General features: G+C 38.9%; 1 protein-coding gene across 3 annotated transcripts; it reads right to left on the bottom strand.

Annotated features, from left to right (window-relative positions):
* Positions 1-1,492: 1,492 nt before the first annotated feature.
* Positions 1,493-11,485, bottom strand: LOC140536773 (ankyrin repeat and LEM domain-containing protein 2). Of its 3 annotated transcripts, none has more exons than XM_072658777.1 (13): positions 11,338-11,485; positions 10,670-11,057; positions 10,009-10,191; positions 8,357-8,544; positions 8,050-8,238; positions 7,833-7,955; positions 7,177-7,240; positions 6,908-7,089; positions 6,734-6,840; positions 5,905-6,086; positions 4,226-4,736; positions 2,979-3,110; positions 1,493-2,884 (listed from the first exon to the last, which is right to left on the bottom strand). In XM_072658777.1, the coding sequence occupies exons 2-13, from the start codon at positions 11,049-11,051 to the stop codon at positions 2,713-2,715; spliced, it is 2,415 nt and encodes an 804-aa protein (XP_072514878.1). In that variant the 5' UTR covers positions 11,052-11,057; positions 11,338-11,485; the 3' UTR covers positions 1,493-2,712. The 3 variants fall into 3 exon arrangements, with proteins under 3 accessions (XP_072514878.1, XP_072514875.1, XP_072514876.1); XM_072658774.1 differs by having other exon boundaries at positions 10,670-11,062; XM_072658775.1 differs by having other exon boundaries at positions 10,670-11,062; positions 11,318-11,485.
* Between the last annotated feature and the right edge of the window lie 904 nt (positions 11,486-12,389).

Consider the following 12,389-nt stretch of genomic DNA (forward strand, 5'->3'; position numbering starts at 1 on the left):
AAATTGCATCATTAAGTGTGTCATTAAGTAATTAACTCAGTTATTTAAGTTAATAACGTACGTGATTATGTACGACATAAATACAATTGTGTGTTTAGCTTTATTATTATTATTATTATTTTTATTATTATTATTATTTCTTAATCGTTTCTGCTTGTGGTTGGTGGACACTCACAAAGCCACGCCCATCAAATCCCAGGTCCCGCCTCCTTATACTTCAACTTTCGAGGCAGCAGTGTTCTGATCTGTTACATAAAATAAACCAATCACAAACCATTACAAAACCTTGATATTTCAGTTGAAGCATCTAATAATAATAAATAATTATCTAATAAATAATGTATTGGTGAAGTTTATAGATGATCTAAATTGTCTTCATAATTAAACATTTAAATGTAAAAAAAGAAAGTAATTCAGACTGGGTTTGTTGTGATACGCTTCACTCTGGAGAAACTTAGAGTCACAATGGTGGAGAATGGAAGCAAACACCTAAAGAGTTTAATGCCTCTAAAAGCTACATCACTGTTATTAAAGCTTTTGGCCAGCTTTGAAGTCTGGTTCCCATGATCACCACTGTACATAGGTCTGAATAGGTAAGTTCCTCTAGAATGGAGCATTTCATATCAAGACAAAGAATAGGAAGAGTCAAGATGTGTATCCAGGTTCTCCCATATCTGTCTTCTCTTTACAGCCCTTAAAGTCAAAAATTCCACCCCTGGTTAAAAGGGAGGTTGAGCTTCCTCTGGTGGTAAGCAGCTTTAACTGCAACACTTCGGTGCGTGTCCCCATCTTGCTTCAGTAATAAAACCCACCCAGTCAGTTCAAGTTCAGTATCAAGGACTGATATAGAACTGATATAGCTGATACATACTATACACGTAGACTCATATGTGCAGAGTCATTAGGAATCCCTGATTTTAATAATACACAACTGATTCAGTTGCAGATACAAGTATAAAACGGTTCAATTGTAATGACAAATTACTATCATTTAACAAACATCTTAATTAAACTTTGTAATATTGAGCAAAACATCTAAAACCACCTTTTAGTGGCTATATATTTAACATAGTTTATAAAACTCAACAAAATGTAATTGATGCAACTATATTATTTAAATATATTAATTACTATGATAAGTGATTTTCTTGATCATGCAATCACTGCAACCAATGTTTTACTTTAAATGTAAACATCTGAATTGTGTGTTACACATTATACTTATATTATACTAAAAGCACCATAACCAAAATCCAAATATAAAACTGAATGTGGTTGGTGTAGTGTAGTGTAGTGTAGTGGGGAACACCGCCGTCCCCATGGCAGACTAAGGCTTGATTCCTTGGCCAGGCACACAACCCAAGCTACACTAATAAGAAAAAGTCCTTGGGCAAGGCTCCTATGTCTACTTTTCTTTCTCTGTGTAACATAATTCAAATGTTAGTTACTCATGTAATGAAGAAGTTTGGAATTAAGTTTCAGGTTCAGACCGTTCATTTACCAACCACAACATTTAATTTCAGTTCCAGTTTAGATGGTACAACAGGAATAAAAAAAAAAATCACTTCCAGATTTCTGTACTATTCAGTTAAGTCTAATAAAATAAAAGGCATGTAATACATTTCCAATTAAGAACATGCCTAACAAGTTACTGTTCCTTTGTCTTTAAACACATCTTTGGCATACACCAACATGAAGTATAAAAGTGACAAGATACTCAGTTACTCAAAAAAACAATTAATTATTAATCATTACAAAAGGTCTATAAACAAAATACCACAAACACTGCATAATGAATTGGGGCCTGACTAATATAAGTGGCTTGTACGGATACAGAGTCCTTAGTTCAAAAAGTGCTGCACTAGCTGATTTTACTGTCAGTTGTACATTCTCAAATGTTCTATACTCAAAAAAATATTTACAGTTTCCTTCATAAAAATAAAGGTTTTACCATGTTAACATGCTTTGGAATACTTGCATGATGGTGCTTTATGGATTCACCAGCTCAGCCTGTATTGTTGCTATATATATATATATATATATATATATATATATATATATATATATATATATATATAAACTTATATAGGGTTTCCCAGAGGCACAACAGAGTGTAAGGTTTTGTCCCAACATCAGCATCGGTAGGTCATGAGTTCGAATCCCAGAAAAAAATTATGTATGTCTGCATTATGTAGGGTATTTGTAGTGATACCAATAAAACACCAGGTGATATATCAGCTATTAAGAACCTATTAAGAACACAGTATACCTATTTAAGTAAAACACATTTAGTGGACAACCAGCTGTTCAGCGATACAAACATAGGTTCAAGTTGCTTTTATAAAGGTGCCATAATCTGTAGCAAAACAAGTGCTGAGAGAAGCTCTAAATGCTTATTAAAGGTGAGGAGGGGAATGCACAGATTCCCAAATGCGATGCTTGACGCAATCATCAAGTACAATTTTTTCACTAAAAGGCCACAATTAAATATTTACTTTAATAAATAACTTGTGGGGGATTTAAACATCCCTAGTGCATAACTGTTATTATACACACTGTCTTTTTTACATCTTCTATCAATTTAATCAAAAAATAAGTGAGAGGAATGGGAGTAATGGGAGGAATTTAGGGAGAGAGAAAAGTAATTCTGAGCATTAAAAATCCTACTCTCCTTCCCTTTTATTAGGGAAAAGTGCAATTCAGGTTAAGTGCTTATCTGCATGGTGAAGGTTTGCTGGGCGTGTTGTTCTTAATGCTTGGTCCAGAGACTAACATTTTCATGTTTAGAAAGCTGGGCGATCCCGTTAGCCAGCTGCGGGTAAGCCTGCGGGGGGTCGACATCTGTCTCTCTGGGTGCCTCTTCCACACTGTAATGCTTGGCCATCTGAAAAACAAAAAATAAAAAGAGCTGAATTTATACAAATTTATACTTTTTTTTTACAAATAGGTGGGTGAGGCAGGCGATGAGGTAAACCTACCTCTGTCTTTGAGATTCAGGATAAGACAAAACAACATTCTTCCATTTAGTAATGAAGGGATAGAGCTCCTGGTCAGTGTCCGTCCCATTTACTGCCAGCAAGACCTCGTTATCCAGCTTGGTGGGTGATTCACTGTACAAAAACAGAGAGCAAATAAAATGTATATTTAAAAGCAACCCTTGTTTTTTGCGTGTTTAGACAACATTAACCCTTTAACAGATATTGTAGTAAACATCATTGCTTGACCTTATCCACCTCATTAAACAGAGTGTGTTATGTCGATTAAACCCACTGGATGGCAGTGTCGTAGGATATCATCTGAAAGCTGAAAGGATAACATCTGCAGACATTTACTTCAAGCTACACTGAAAGTTTATGTAAGAAAAAAGAATGAATTTCACGTTTTACATTTTTTTGTGAACAAAAGCATGTGTATCCCGGTTACCCTGAAAAGCGTGTGTGACCGCTCGGTTGAGTTGCCCAGTTAGAGTAAACAGAGGTGGACGCATTAGCTCAACATAAACACTGCATAAACACTGCACAATTTCCTTGCCAAAGTGAGTTATATGTGTTTTACCTTCTGATTATCATAACTTTAAAGTCATATATTCTATGTAATAAAAGTTAGTCATGCTCATCATTTCTGACATTGCCATTATAGCATCATAGCCCTACCAAACAACACTAAATTAAATAGCTATAGCTACAGCTATCTAAATAGGTAGGTACTTTTAAACATCACATTTTACTCTAACATGTATATGAGGCTATAATAAAAAGGATGGACATATTTGTCAATGTTTTTTTCAGTGCAGTAAACCTGATTATATTCCAGTTACCCTATATTACAGTGCATGTTCGGTAATGCTTAGTAGTTTATGCCTAGAATTACCCTAACTGGGCAAGTCAACCAGCTGGTAAACGCTTCCTGAATGGGTCGTGTGGGTCCAGGAACACACTTTGACCAATAAATATTTTTTGCAATTGTATGTTAGTCTGTTAAAGGGTTAAAAAGGGGTTGTTCAGGGTTTTTTAGTAAATGCAATGGTTCTAACAGGACAATCTGACCAAGTTTTACCACCGACACCAAGAGAATGGTTGAATAACGGTTAATTTCATGATTAGGGAAGTGTTGAATATAGACATGCTCGCTAGGAGACTCTAGGGGAGTCTGGATATTTAGCTACTTTATATCCATATTTTAAATTCAGAAGCAGACCTGAGTAACAATATAATCAACAGCTCACCCTGCAAGAAAAGCATTTTCCCAAACTTCTTCTGTCGTCTGTCTATCCTCAGGTGTACTTTGTGTGGATTTGTAGGAAGAGCTCGAAGATCCAGAGCTGTTCAAATTCCGCTCCCCACAGCTCCAAGGACTGGAGCGAGCCCGAATTCCACATGATGACAAACGCCGCCCTTCAATCTCATCATCCTGGCAAAGGTCATCAGTGTCCTCGTCCGCTGTGAAATACTCCTCCGAGCTAGAGTAGTCATCCTCCGTCCACTCCCACCCTCTCAAAGAGCTCTGATCAGCCAGGTCCAGACCATCGGCTCCTGTATAGTCAGGTGAATCACGGCAACCCAAGCCAGAATCCAGGGTATTCTCAGCACTGGTGAGGGATGCTTTTTCAAACTCCTGGCGCAGGTCACACACAGGGGACTTCTTACAAAAAGATCCAGGGCTGCTTTTTTCGGCCCAGCCATGGCGTGAAGTCCCAGAAGGACTGTCCAGATGATTATCCAGAACAGAACTGGGTTCTGCAAGAGGATTAGTGATTAAAATCTTGATATATTTTTTTGCAACCAGCTGAAGGCCATAACAGTGGTGACTCAAGAAAGGTGGTCATGGTGGCACTACATATATCTGAAATCTGGTTGACCCCCTCTCAAGCATTTGCATTTTCTGTTCCACCTTAAATCATTTGAGGTAAAGGGTCACAATACACACAGCCCAATGTCAAGGGGGCCGGACCGATTTTTAATGGAAAACAAGCATGAAGGTCTTAGTTAGCTAACTGAATAACAAAAGAGAAATGGGTCACAGGACTGACTATCACCAATGTTCAGAGCTAGAATATCATAACATATCCCAATAATCCTGTTAATGAACAGTGTCAGTGTTTGTTTTGAACCTTTAGGATCACACAAAGCTTTAACTGTGACAGACAGATTTCTGAAGAACATAAGTCATTCTTAGTGAAGTAGCTTAAAAAATACTATGGTGTACATTCAGTAAATTCCATACACTGTGAATAAGCACATTAAATATTAGTTTAGGAATCGCAGTAAAACCGTTTATTAATGAGCTGGTCAGTCAAATCTCTCCGGGCTGGCTTGATTGCTGTACAATGCTGGTCAGCACTGCGTCTGCTCGCTGATGCATCAGAGCTGGGTACACAGTGCTTTCCTTGGAGCACGTTGGTAGCCCAGTGATGTTGCATCAGCGGCAGTTCAGTGCAGTGGCTGCAGGTTTCAGAGGATGTGTGTGTTGCTCTTCACCCTCCCAGTGTCGGGAGTATTGAATGTGATAGGGGGAGAGTATGTAAGGGTTGGGTAATTGGCTATCAAAAAATATATATATAATAATAATAATAATAATTTAAAAGCAAAATTCACACAAGCCCTCTATAAACTGGTATTTCATTCAAAGGCAAAATAACAGGGCTTTTTTTCACCTCAACCAAAATCACATATTTATCTTTTATACATCAAAAACACAACAATACTTTCTATGGCACCTTTAAATATGACACAGTGACAGTAACACCCTCCAGTATTTTTACTACTCTTTAATTTGTTGTTTTTCTTTTGGAAAATATATGCTTAAAATAAACATTAACATTTAACATAATTTAAAAGATGGAATTTTGCACAATTTCTAAATTCCTAAATTTCAGTCCTTCGACTTCAGGAAACTGGGGTTTACCGTTGAAAGAAGTGGGACTTGTTGCATGTATCCAGCTGTTCTCTGCAGCATTCCTGTCCTGAACAGTCTTCTTCAAATACTCCTCCAACATAACAAGCCCGTCGTCTGAGGAGAGGTCAGTGAAGCAATTCAAGAAGTCCCAGTATTCAGCCCAAGGGAACCCCATCTCATGTGCTAATTCCCTGTTGGTAAAAAAGATCAGCAGCATTTCAACAACCCAATTCTGCCAAATGTTAATGATTTTGAAATCCACAGTCCTATATATTTATATCTGTTCTTTTCTTTTTTGTAAATATATTTTTCAGCTCTTTATTACCTTTATTACCTTTAGTACTTTCTACTTTTTTTAATTTATCCCCTACCCTATTTATTGTTTAGTGTCATTTTCCTTTAGTTTAAGACTGTGTTCTGTGTTTCTTTGTTACTTGTCATACGTGTTGCTCTCACCAAGACACATTCCTTGTATGGGTAACATACTTGGTGAAATAAAGAGATTCTGATTCTGATTCTGATTCTGTAAAGGTTCTATTTAAGTGATTTTTAGATTCAGCAGGTCTGGGTGTGTCTACAATCTTAAAACTAAAGGTGCTACAAAGGGTTCTTGGATCTATGGCTTAGAAAACATAAAACATTTTTGTAAAGGAGCTGACATTGTAAAGAACTTTTAAACGGGTAAATTCCCTTTACACTGATTTTCTTTAAACCTTTAAAAGATTCTTTACACATATACCCAAAATATGTTAATCCCTCGAATAACTCTTTGTGTGGAAAACACTTTTTCAAGGCTTTCAAGGTTTTTCGGTGATAAAATTAAAAGTTTTGCTCACACCTTCCCACTCTCTCCGCTCCTCGATCAGGGTCAGATTTTAAAATGCCATGGAAATATTTGGCTCTCTGGCGGGCTGGTGTTTTCCACAACTTGTGAAACTCCTCTGCCTGCAGAAGAGAAGATGGTTAGGGAGACAGCAGTTCTGCAGTTAAAATAATACACGGTTGGAGTTACCTTTAATTTATTCAAAGGGCCTGCAAACGCCCTGATGGTCATCCCTGGGTTTTTGGGATCCTCAATCAACCAAGGGCTAAGCGATGGATCACCACATTCAGATGAACCAGGGGCCCATGGCATACCGATGACTGGGTTAAGAGTGTTGTCTGTGGCTCTCAGCAAAGGAACAAAGAAACGATCTGTGATACAAGACATAAAGGCGGTGAGCAACTGGAATTTTCTTCAGCAAAACTGGTTTATACTCAAATCTACATCTACCAACTTACCCTCCAAATATTCTTTGATCTTCTCTTTAACTTCTTTAGATTTGTTTTTCCTCTCACAGATCACCTATGAAAGCAAGGATTCATTAAAAATAGTCTCCTAAATGTGCAAGATCGGCCAAAGACATGTTTGATTATCAAAGTCTGCTTCTACAGTTTTAGACTAGACCGACAATGCTAGTGTCTAACATAGCAAATGCTAGTCTAGAGCTGAGGCCTGCAGGGAACTCGACACACCTGAGCTAACAAGTAAAGGGAGCTTGTTCTCCACTTATTAGCATTAGGCAAACAGCATGCTTATAACACATGAAGAATTAATTAACAGTGTTCAACCACAAAACCGTCCATAATTGTAGTGTTTTCCAAGTATTTTGACTTGATTTCTTAAGAATCTGTCATTACACAGCTTATTGTGATGGTGGCCAGGAAGACAAAAATGGGTTGGCGACGAGCCCCTTTCCATTGTTCTATGAGAATCATTCATAACTTTACGTCACAAGAAAAACTTGTTTCACTAAAATTCAGCTTTAAATGCTATATAAAAAAACAAGGCACAAACATTTCTGAGACCTAATCACACAAGGTCTCTATAAAACTGGTGCATAGGTTTATTAAGAAATTAAGGTCATACACATGATTACACGTGATTATGTACTCACACTGGAGGGTTTCTGGTCATACTTGTTCCTGCAGTTCTTATCGATGGCTGGATGTGAGCAGAGCACATCCACTACTTCTGGGCAACCGAATTTACAGGCAAAGTGAAGCGGCGTCTCATTGCTCTGTGGAAACACCACCACAAATACATTCACACTGATGGATCGAGTTTGAACTCAGACTTGAGTGAAGTCAGTACATCATCAGCACATCACTAACCCCTTTATCAGGCGTGTTGAGGTACAGGTCCACAATGTACTCAATTCGTTGCCGCAGCATGTCCTCCTGATCGTGAGGATACATGCGTCGCATGAACTCTGGATCCTCCAGGGTCTCCAAGATAAGGCATGCCATTGCTGGTTGGTTCTCTTTGGCAGCGACGTGAAGGACGTTGTATCTACACCCTTCCTAAAACACATAAACCAGAACTCTTAGTCATTTCCTAAGGGAAAGTGTAACAGTAGACAATTTGGTAGAACAACAAGACAAAGTAGGTAGATCTAGGTTTAGGTCTACAAAACTTTACCTGCACAATGGTTGGGTTGTCTCCGGAGCCGATAAGATATCTTGGGTTGCTTTTCACAAGCTCTTTAAAGGCCTCCTCATCTCCCTTCTCCACAGCTTTCCTAAGTTTTGCGGTCAGGTCCTGTGTACGTGGACTTTTAAACTCATTTGCCTTCTCCATATTTACCATTTCCAGATTTATAGATTTTTCTGCCAATGAAAAAAAAAATTCACTAACAGTGAGTAATGATAGCAGAGGAAGCTTTAGTATTACACATATAAAACTTTGTTAGTCTTTGTTACATTAACCCTACATAAATACAGATTTGTTTTCTACTGTATGACTTTTATCTAGTCTAGTGCGGATGATATTAATCTTAAGACTAAAGAACACCATAAAGCAGCTGTCTGAAGCAAAAACGCATTCTCTTAATAAACAAGGGCACAAAGGGTCCTATGTTAATCGATCTTTAGGCGAGCCATCATAAACACACTGCACAGCTTGATTTAAGGCATGTCAGTGTGTCTTTGCTATCGCAGCGGCAGGAAAAATACGCCTTGCGCAGCTCTAAACGCACAAAAGACATGTACTAAGTCTCTTAATTATTCATGGGTGTGTTTTGGGAGTGTCACTTGCCATTCCCTTTAAGAGTCAGGTGCGGCCTGACTTTGGCAGACTGTTATTTCAGTGGCGCATCGCACACAGTCTGATAAGGTGTGCTGAGTGCCTCACCTGTAGAATTCAGTTTGTTGTTGATGTAAAAGTCTGGATAGCTGCAAACTGGCACGCACTAGGGGTTTGTGCACTGCTGCGCTTCCATGTGTACGTAACAAGTGAGGGTGTACACGCGTGTTGACAATTCACTGCCAAGACAGCAACAAACGTCTGACTGTTGACTATCTGTCTAGGTTGTTTTCAGTCAGTGGTGCTCCTGTGTTTTCCTTTGCCAGGATAGCAATATGCCAGAAATGTACCTGAACACACCTCATTTCAAGACCACTGCGCCCATCGGTGTAGATATATTCGCAAGTATCGTTGCTATTTAACCAATGCAGGCGTAAGGCATGAAAACAGACTGTCTGCGGGGTGTATGATAGCAATGAGCAACGCGCCTTGCACAAGATGTAAGGTAGGGCCCACAGTGTCATTGTTGTGAAGCACCAAAAACTAGCTGAGAATTAACAAGAGCGCCCTCTTGTGGAGAATCCTTGCATCTCCACCTTGTGAACCACTTTTCACGCTTTTCACTTTTTGACATGTCGATCTGGCAGCTGTTCTTTATATTGTGTCAAAATAGAACAGCCATTGCTATAAATCATTGCTGTAACACAAAAACCTTGTTTCCATTTCTGCAGTTTAGTTTTTCAAAATCTCATGATGATTGGACCAATAGAAATACTCCTAAATAACTTTTTTGGACTACCTTTCAAAACTAATAAGGCAATGATATGTGACTTATTGAGTGACTGGTCCATGAGGTGCTGTGCATTAACCCTTTAACACAGAAAGGCTTATTACACTAAGGTGTATTACTCAGTAATTACAGGGACTTCCGAACAAATAATTAGCAATTCTTTGGTATTAGATGTTTGTAATCCATCGGCTTTTTAAGGGGTTAAACAATATTCATGTGCATATTCATGTTCAAGTGCATCTCTTGCTAAGCTGCCTACCTATAGGAGACGTAGCGTGGACTTTTTCTGCCGAGGGTTTGTTGGGTGACAGACCACCCTCATGTATGCCCTTTGCAAAGTTCTCAGCATCCTCTCTGCAGGAAAAAGCTTTGAACCGTGCCCCTTTCATCTTCAGCACTGCCCTCAGAGCTTTCTGCTTGTCAGCATACACATAGAGGGAGCCTACAGGAATAATCGACATTATAATCTTTCTCACAAAGCAGACTAGAGAAATTCTACATATACACAAAAATCATCAAAGACGGCAAGAGACACAAAAAAAAACGCCAACCAGAAAATGTAGTATCCATCCTTGATGAAGGATGTGGCTTGTTGTGTGATGTATGAAATATTTCCCTTTACAATATTACAACCAAGTAAACAAATTAATACTCATAAAGGAACAACTGACAATGGTAACCATCACTAAATCTGTTAGACATCTCTTGTAAACAAGCTAACTTGCATTCCTACAGTGGTGCTGCTGTGGTCTCTAGAATTGAAGTTTATGGTTGAAATATTAAGAAATATTCGAAAATCGAATCTTTAAAAAAATATCAAATACTGGCATCGACCAAGAACAAATTCATGCAAATGACACTTTTTTTTCTTATGCAAATCAATGCATATCAGTCAATCATGACCACTGTACCTGACATACCATCATTGAGCAGTGGATCGTCCAAAGGAGGCAGCACTCCATAAAAGAGGGAGGGTGATCCAGGAGAAGACTGTTGACTCACATCCTCCTCCACGGTTTGGGCCAAAGGACTCACATCCTCTCTCTCCAACCTTGTCTGTCCTGGGTCAGCTGTCGGAGACTCACTCTGTGCCAGAGAACACGGGCCAACAGCTGGATCTCCACCATCCATCTCTGACCTACCACAGCCGTCTTGGCTTTCAGAGAGGGTCTGGGCCAACTTTCTCTCAAAGATGCCCCTGGTAGTAGCTGTTATGGGCCCACACTTAAGCCCAGCCCTTGTGATCTCCTCCCGGAGCTCGTCCGGAGTCAAAGTTTGCAGCCTGTTCAAGACTGCCTCCATGATGTGCTAACCTGATGAGAAATTTAACACAGACTTGCTGAGGTCAAAGCCCACTGTGACTTCTAATGACAGCTAGATGAGAAGTCTGTCAAATAAAAGTCCCAACAATAAAAGTCCCTACATGCAAAAGCTTTGGGGGAAAGTTTCATTATACTGTAGTTGCTGACAGTGAATTGTGATTGACTATCGAATCAAGGTTATTCAATCAGTCTTTCGTTTCACACACCCACTTTGAAACACGTGGCAACAAAACGTGAAGAACATACGGGTTCAGACTTCAACTCACAGCGTCACCTGCAACACACACGATCCCTCAAGAAGTCTTCTTCCTTATCAGAAACTGACTCTCATTCTTATTCTCTCATTTGACCTGAAACTCTCCCCAGACAGCCACAACACTCCACTTCCTTCATACTCCTCATTCCAAGCGCCTGTGTTTACATGTTACTGCGCATGCTCAGTAGACCGCGCCGTCACAGCGCGCAGCCTCAACACGAGTCCTTAAAAGGCCGAGTCCCAGCCTGAGGGAGGATCCACCCATTCATGCTTTTATTTCCATCAGATTTATTTCATTTTATATAATTATTGTATACAGATATAAAAAATATTTATAAAAACCTATGTCTCGACCCTTTATTCTATTGAGCAACTAATTAATTTAGCGTCTCATTTTAATTTTCATTCAGGATTACGGGTCTAATAAGACAGAGACAAGATCTTCCTCTTTTAAGATTTTTCTTTAGATCAAAACTTTCTCATAACTATCATAAAACAACGATCATAAAATGTCCACTGTGACTCTGACTCTTTACGTTCTCCAGAAATGAGTATGGACTTTATTTACATCTCAAGAATTTTTTATTTTTTTTTATTATTAAAACCTTCTGTAATTTAATGTTAATTAATAATAACTGCTCTTAGTATGCAAATGCACACAATTGTCATAACTGGACACGATCCTTTTAAAGCGTGTCAGAAAACCTGTGTGTGGCAGGGTTACAACCTCCGGAAGCAGGCATAGGAGTAGTCCGCAGTCATGATCATTTAACTACTATTAAAGTCTGATGTTCGAGCTGTAAAGTCCAGCACGATGCACTGAGTAGATCTGTCCAGGGATTCCCGTTTATTCAGATTCCGAGTGCGCTCTGTAGCCACATTTAGGTCGTAGCACGAGTTTTAGCATTTAGCTAGAGTGTCATGCTGTATGGCAAACAGCAGGTGGCGCCAATGTACTGTTTACTTGCGCCTGAAGCTCTCAAAGGCCAATCTCTCTGTATTTTAACATTTCTGTATAATTGATTATTGGAATAAGTCCATTACATGTAATAAAGGTTTTCC

Source organism: Salminus brasiliensis, chromosome 16, assembly GCF_030463535.1.
Source record: "Salminus brasiliensis chromosome 16, fSalBra1.hap2, whole genome shotgun sequence".
NCBI lineage: Eukaryota > Metazoa > Chordata > Actinopteri > Characiformes > Bryconidae > Salminus > Salminus brasiliensis.